At 46.2% G+C, this 7,059-nt stretch overlaps 2 protein-coding genes across 2 annotated transcripts in view; both read right to left on the bottom strand.

Moving 5' to 3' along the window:
- Nucleotides 1-2,146, bottom strand: part of KAT14 (lysine acetyltransferase 14) — a 27,245-nt gene extending 25,099 nt beyond the window's left edge. The window contains 1 exon segment of the mRNA XM_009641630.2: nucleotides 1,873-2,146. Within this exon segment, the coding sequence (XP_009639925.1) occupies nucleotides 1,873-2,128 (256 nt within the window). The 5' untranslated portion in view covers nucleotides 2,129-2,146.
- Nucleotides 2,147-2,380: 234 nt separating this feature from the next.
- LOC104128807 (protein PET117 homolog, mitochondrial) lies at nucleotides 2,381-6,937 on the bottom strand. Its single transcript, XM_009641655.2, has 3 exons — nucleotides 6,900-6,937; nucleotides 3,455-3,548; nucleotides 2,381-2,550 (listed from the first exon to the last, which is right to left on the bottom strand). The coding sequence occupies exons 1-3, from the start codon at nucleotides 6,935-6,937 to the stop codon at nucleotides 2,401-2,403; spliced, it is 282 nt and encodes a 93-aa protein (XP_009639950.1). The 3' UTR covers nucleotides 2,381-2,400.
- Between the last annotated feature and the right edge of the window lie 122 nt (nucleotides 6,938-7,059).

Here is a 7,059-nt window from a genome sequence, read left to right as displayed (position 1 = left end):
GGTTGTTGGTCCCCATTTACAGCAGCCTCCAGGACTCACTGCAGCAGGCGTGGTGTGAAGCTCTAAGGTATTTATTTCTCCTTTCAGGGGAAGACCTTCTTCCCTCAAGACTGAGAGCCAAAAGAATGTCCTGACATTACCAGGAAACACTTTCTTCACTGCAGTTGATGCATTTGAGCCCAAATCAGCAGAGCACTTCAGCATATGCTTTACTGCGTAAAGCTAACCCTGCATGAAAGCTTGTCTGAACAAAAGCGACCTGTGGGGACAGAGCCACCTGTAAAACCCCACGCATCCAAAGTTAGGGGCCGCAGAGAAAAAAAAATCCTATGAATCAGGACTTCCAAACTCACCAGGGGTTAATCTATACAAATATGAAAAATCAAAAAATAAAGTCACAGGACAGGGAAACAGTTAAGACGACAGCATTTCTGAGAATTCACACATGCAAGGTCTTTCTCCAAAAGTGTGACATTTCTTTTACTGTATAATGACACCAGATCAAGCATTTGCAGTACATGGATGCTCTGCTTCCGTAGTGAATTGCGGAAACGAGCTATTAAAGTTGCCTCTATGTCTGATGGGGGGACCCCCCCACACACACTTAGATTAAGAATTAATTTCTAGATGGCAATTCCATGCAAAAAGTGATCATTTGTCTGAGCATGCTGGTGACTTTCACAAGTGACAACTGACATTTGTACAGCAGAACAATTAGCAGAGAGAGCAGCATTTCCCTTTTCCAGCTCGTCTACTTTGCACATTTGTATCTAGTTACTGTTGCTCTGCTATTGGCTTCCTCTGCTCTTTGGATTTGTTCCACAGCAACAAGAGAGAGGAACATCTTTGTGAAATAAAACAAATTGAGCGTTAAATCGACTGCTTTAAGACGAGGTATCTCATGATACCTTTAACTCTGCTCCATTTTTTTTTATTAATACATTTCAAGTTAATATGTCCCTTTAACTGCATACTACCTTGACAGTACAATGCTGGTTCCACTACATTAACATCAAAACACTAATGCGCCTTGAGAGGAGATTTCTACGCTGTAACTTTTGGAAAATTCTAAGATGGCAAAAAAGACAGCTCTGATATATCTGCAAGTCAGGTGCCACCTGAAGAGCTTTCTAGCCACAAACAAAAAAACCAAACTCAAAACCCAAATTAAAAAATCAAAAACCAAAAGAACAACCAGTACTTAGAAATATCTTGCTTTTGGATCTAATAATAGATCCAAAAATCCAGAATTTAGAACGTAAGGTCCAGTCTGTTATGTTGCTAACGGCACGTATCTTATGTCAAGCAGCAGTAGCAGAGGGATCAAATTCTACAGCTTGCTCCCAACGCCTCCCAGAGCTAGCTGCTACAGGCTGGACACGCTTCTGTGAAAGCTAAATTAAATTCACATTATCGGGAAAACATTAAGGTTGAAAAGAAAAAAAAAAACCAGTATCCCAAAGCCCTTTTCTTCCAGAGGAAGACCTTTACAGCAAGGGTCATTATCTGAGTGAGGAGAGAGGCCAAGTCACTCGGCCAAAGTCCTCTAAACACACCAGCAGCAAGGCTCAGGAGGGTGCGCATGTTTCTGAAGTCACACCCTTGTCCTTTACTAATTAAAGTCCCATTTCTTTGCAGGGAATGCCAGCTTTGGACACGCATACAGTTTGTGGATGGAAGTGCCTAATGCACACCGCTGGCATGGGGCTGCTGGGCTCCACGCAGTGCCGAGACAGCCTTCCTCCTCCCACCCAGGGTGGGATACAGCTACGCGAGGGCTGCCCCGCAAACAGGCATGCAGGACAGCACAACCACCTTGCAAACCACCACCCCAGCGATGCAAGCGAGACACAACACAACCAGCAGGCTTACTTGCTGGAATCCACTTCTGGCACTTCTCGCAGTAATAGGACATCTCCTCCATCCAGGACGCGTCACCTTCGTCGCTGTTCAGAGAGTCCCCGCTCTGGTCATGAGATAAATCCACCGAAGCCTGGTCCTCAGACTCAACAATCAGGAGGGTCTCCCCTTCCACCTCGCCCTCCTCCAGACCCTCTGAGGTGGAGGTCCTGGTGGCTTCGTCATCGTGGCGGCTCAGCAGCCCACTCATGTGAACATTATTAGCCATCCTAGATGGTGTTTGCGTAACAAGGAGCTAGTCTTCCCCACACTGACAAGTCCATCCACGCTGGATATGCTGGCCAAGTTTCCACAGCCGAAGTATCAATGACAGAGAAAATGTTTTGTGTCCGCCCTATAGCTTTTGGGACTGGATTATAACCTATACAAAAGAAACAGTCTTTCACAGATTACCTCTGTTATCTGAAACACTTGCAAGTAGTTCAATACCAATGATCTCCAAATGTCTTTAATCAAACCTCTAATGGCTCAGGCCTCTGCCTAGGACTGCTGGGACCTTTTTTCCATTAGCGCCTTGTCTCTTTCTTCCATAAGCTGCTTTGTCAAAGCAATCTGCTCTTCTAGCAGGCGAATATTCTCCTTTTTATGATTTTGACGCTCAAGATCTCTGAGAACTCCGCTGTGCAGCCTCTGAAAACACAAAGGGACAGGGTTTATCACAGCCTGTTGGATGCTGAATGCAACTAACCCCCACCCAGCTCTGATCCCTCCTGCAGGGCTGCTCACCCACCATGCTGCCTTTGCAAGTCCTCCGCCACCGCCTGCAGCCACAGCCACTTCACATGGTTTGAATCTAAAGCTGCAAGAGCTGTCGTCCAGTATCAATAAGCTAACGGTACTACACCAAAAAGCACTTTATTTGTACTCACTTCAGATGGGTGGGTTTTCTAAGCGGTAAAGCTATCAAGCAAATAAGTGCCATGCACCCGTAATTCCTGTGCCGTGTGGGATAGACATGATCTACAAAATCCTACTACCTCTGCCCTAAATCTTTACCAAATTGAACCAATCATCTCCCCCACGCTTCTCCTCTGCTTGGAGAGAATTTGGCAGCAAATTGGAAAAGATTTTAAGAAAAGCTGATGTGTCTTCATCTGCTTCTTTCTGCTCATGTCTTACTCTTAAAAAAAAATACCTTGTAAGGTCTGGCATTGAGGCTGACAGAAGTCCCACAGCCTACTTATACCAAGCTCCTGAAAAACCAAGGCACTTAATTCAAAACATATCCCCTTTACCTAAAATGTTTATTATAAATAAAATGTGCAACGCAGGTGGGTAAGCCCCTTAACGGGTGTAAAAAGCCCTAAGAAACTCACAGCTGGCTGTCGTTTCCTCCTTACTCTTCTCTCGCCCTCTCTCTCTGCTACCTGGAAGGGGTTTTTTTTCCACTCTGATATTTAGGTGAAATGTTTAACCTTCACCTCTCACCAGAGGAACACAAAATAAGCAAAACCAAAACTGGTGAAATGGATTGGGGTGGGGAAAAGGAGGGGCGGGCCAGCTGGGAACCAGCTGCTCTACTCCAGATGTGCACCTCTGGGGACAGGTAAGGCAGCAGGGCGACGCCAGCGGCGAGGGGTGATGAGATCAGACGCAGGATGGAGGAGATGGCGAGGCTGACGCTAACTCTGGAAGGAAACGGTGACCACGTGAAGCGCTTCAGTGGCTGTGCACGTGACGCACGGCTGAGATACAGCTCCCTGGCAACTTCAGCCGACCAAAGCCGGCGGTGCTGCCATCCTTCCACTGCTCGTCCCACCCAGGGTCAGACACTTCAGCCAGCAGAAAACAACTCTCCCCCTTTTTATTCCCTTTGCAAAGCAAGCCATGCTCTGCCGGTTTAACTCCCCGAGCTGGCGAACCAAGGGCAAGTGCCAGCGCAAAGGAGAACATGGGATGGCCGGTCCACTCTGGTGGTGTGGTGGGAACTCCTGGGGTGGGCGATATGCTTCTAGATAGTCACTTACTAGATTTCAAAGCAATAGCCACAAGGTTATGAGAAAACATGATACATGAGGACAAAAATATTACAAATTAGTAAACCCCTTGAAATTATTGTTGAGAGCCAACCCTGGCTCACATCTAAATCAAGCTGTGTGACCGCAGTTGTGTTTTAGCCCAACTGAAGATTAGAATCTTTAGTCGAAGTTAAGCTTAGTTAAAGCATTGTCCACCTGATTTACCAACTCATGCTCAGCTTGCACTCAGGAATGAGAAAGTTTCACAGGTACCAAGGTTAGCCATTAGATACTGGAGATACGAATAAATTATTTAGCCTAATGACAAAAAAAGATGAATAACTTATTTGACCTGTTTGAATGATGCCAAAATGCACCTGCAAATAATTTATTTGAAAGCTGACCCTGAAGTCATTTTACGAAGATGTTTGTGATTATTATTTGATAAGGTCTCACAGGGTTTTATTCTTCATCTAGAACACCAATAACTGCACATTTCAAAGGCAATTATTTCTCCTGTCAAGATTAAAATAGAAAGGTTTTGTTTAAGGAATGTTTTATCTTGTTAGGAGAATGCACAGACACATGTCAGCCAATAATCAAAACTCTCTCTGGAAACTGATCTAATAAAAACAGTTCTTCCCCACCGGCTTCAGTCAACTCAGGTTACAAATTAGTAATGGCTAAAGACAAAGTTCATAGACTGATTATTTCATTACTATTGGTTAATAAAAATAAAGAAAATATGTGGGGAGACACAATGTAATCAAACAATTACATCAAGAATGCGATTCTTTTTCCTTCACAAAACACAGTACTCCGCAACCTTTCAGGTGGTGAATGCGTTTACTCGGAAAATGCAGTTTGCAAGAGACACCTTTATAATCTGAGTATCACAAGTGACAAAGAGCTCTGAAAAAGTTAATCTTCTCACCTTCCGCTGTTCTCAGAAGTTAGGCCTGCTTGTCTTTGGCATCACTTTGATAAATGTGCGCAAGCTCAAATCACTTTGTGCCTGGTATATCAATTTATAAATGTCAAAAGTTTATTAATTCGCATAAAGTTGAAATAATCCCTACACTGGGCCTGCAGAATATCCACATTACTTATTTCCATTACGTTATCTAAACAACTGGGTTCCTTAAGCCTGCAACCATTATTCCCTGACTTGAAGATGAAGAATTATGAAGAGGAAATCTCAGATTCCACTTATAAAAAATAAGCCTTGAGCCTTAGCGCTTCTGAATAGTGAGTTAAACTGATTGCTGGAAAGAAAGAATTGATCATTTTGGCTTTGCCTCTGCAGCAGCATCCTGAGGAATGGCAATATCCCTGCAAACATACACAGATAAGCATCAAATCTGGCTTTTGGGGAGATCACTTCTAATTCTAGAGGACTGGCTTGCAAACCCATCCCGGTACGTGCAGGTCAGGCACCTCCAAAGTCATGAGTTCCCTAGGCAGAGTTCACCGGCTGTGCCCACGCCTGGGTGTTAGGATGGAGAGCAAAGAATAGACATGGGATCTGTCCCCCAACACCTCCAAAAGGTTTTGTCGCTGACCAACTGGATCCTTTGATGCCTCCATCTCTCGGACACTCAGCAAAACTGCCTCTCTGCTGACAGCCCTGATGCCGATACCCTCCACAGCCGTGGCTGCCTCCAGCGGTGGAAAAATAAGTTAAAACAGACCCACGGGGAGAAAGCGGCCCACTCACCCAGGAGACCTAGGATCTCCCCAGGCAGAAACCTGCAGCAGCAACCTCAGGCATAACAACCAAAGCAATCTAACACTGTTTTGCAAACCAAACAACAACGACAGCATAGAGCAAGAGGAGCAGGCAAAAGGCAGTAAGTCCCTATTTTCTTCCTGGTGTCGTTAGAAATCTATGCAGCAACCAGAGGGCATTAACCATAACAACTCGTTGGCCGACCCACCACTCCTTTTACTGGAGACATATCTCATACACCGGTAGAATGCACACCGTAAACGTGCAGTCGTGCCCTCAATTTACCCATGTTGTGCACATGAGCTGCAATGCGGTCCCCACGTGCCAGGGAACCGCTGTCTCGCTCAGAGCCCCGTGGATCCGGACCGGGTACTCGGTGTTTAGTTTCACATTCCTTGTTCAGCCTGTTGCCCGAGGCGTCACTTACTTCAGGACACAGAGATCCCGCTATGGTGGTGGCATTACTCATTTACCTGTGGACTGTTTTACGCAAGCTATCCCTACAGAATATGAACGTTTTGTAAACGTTAATTCATTTTCACAGTCTAAGGTCAAAAACTTCCATTAAGTTCAGGTGTCTCACCGAAATACCCAAGGGTGGTTTTTTTCAGAGCGCGTGTTGCCCTGCAGCATGTGCTCAAAGTACGGCTCCCGTTCGTTTCAGCCGCAGTTTAGGAGCATTTAGCACATATCCAGCCAGACCTCGGGTGGCTCAAGGCAGGCACACTGAATTAGCTAGCAACCACCTACAAAATCTGAGCTTAAGTCATCTACCCAGCACATAGGCCAGCTCTGGCAAACGCAGAGCCATTACCCATTGCCACTCCAGGAGAGCAGCCTTCCTCTTCTTGCTCCCGCCTCTGCCATTCAGCGTTTTCCAACCTCTGCAGCAAATCACCCTGACTCTGCCCTTACCCAGATCGGCCTCATCCTCGGAGACCCCCCATTCTCAGGCACCGACAGAGAAAATCTCTCGAGGGAAAAAAATGCAGTCCTGCCATTACGGACTGCATCGTAAAGCCCACGCGGCAGGCAGCTGAGCTGGGGTACGGGCTAGCAACCTGAACTCCAGCATTTTGTGACTTCCGACTGCTTCGGACCTTTGACAACAGCCATTTAACATTGGCTTTTTCTGTGTCTGCATTTTCTAAATTTTTTGGTAAATAAGGGGGGGGGAAAAATCAGATGTGGACCCTCACGTCCGTACCCGTTTGGCTCGTCAGCGGGGTGCACACTCATTGCCCAAACTTCTGCCGCATGCAACTTATCCATTCTGCAATCACCCGGCTTACAGTCCCGCGCAGGATTTTTTTGCGTGCAGGTTCGCCATCGCCTGACCTGACACTTTTGGCTGGGGGACCCTCTGGCACACGGGGTGCCTGCCAGGAATCACCTGATTTTTGTGAACGTAGCGCAGAAAGCTCCCCTGTTTAACGATGGCACGGTATTCCC

Source organism: Egretta garzetta, unplaced genomic scaffold, assembly GCF_000687185.1.
Source record: "Egretta garzetta isolate BGI_Z169 unplaced genomic scaffold, ASM68718v1 scaffold17, whole genome shotgun sequence".
Taxonomy (NCBI): domain Eukaryota; kingdom Metazoa; phylum Chordata; class Aves; order Pelecaniformes; family Ardeidae; genus Egretta; species Egretta garzetta.
The sequence above is the reverse complement of the archived record's forward strand: the minus strand, read 5'-3'. Positions and strand labels throughout refer to the sequence as shown.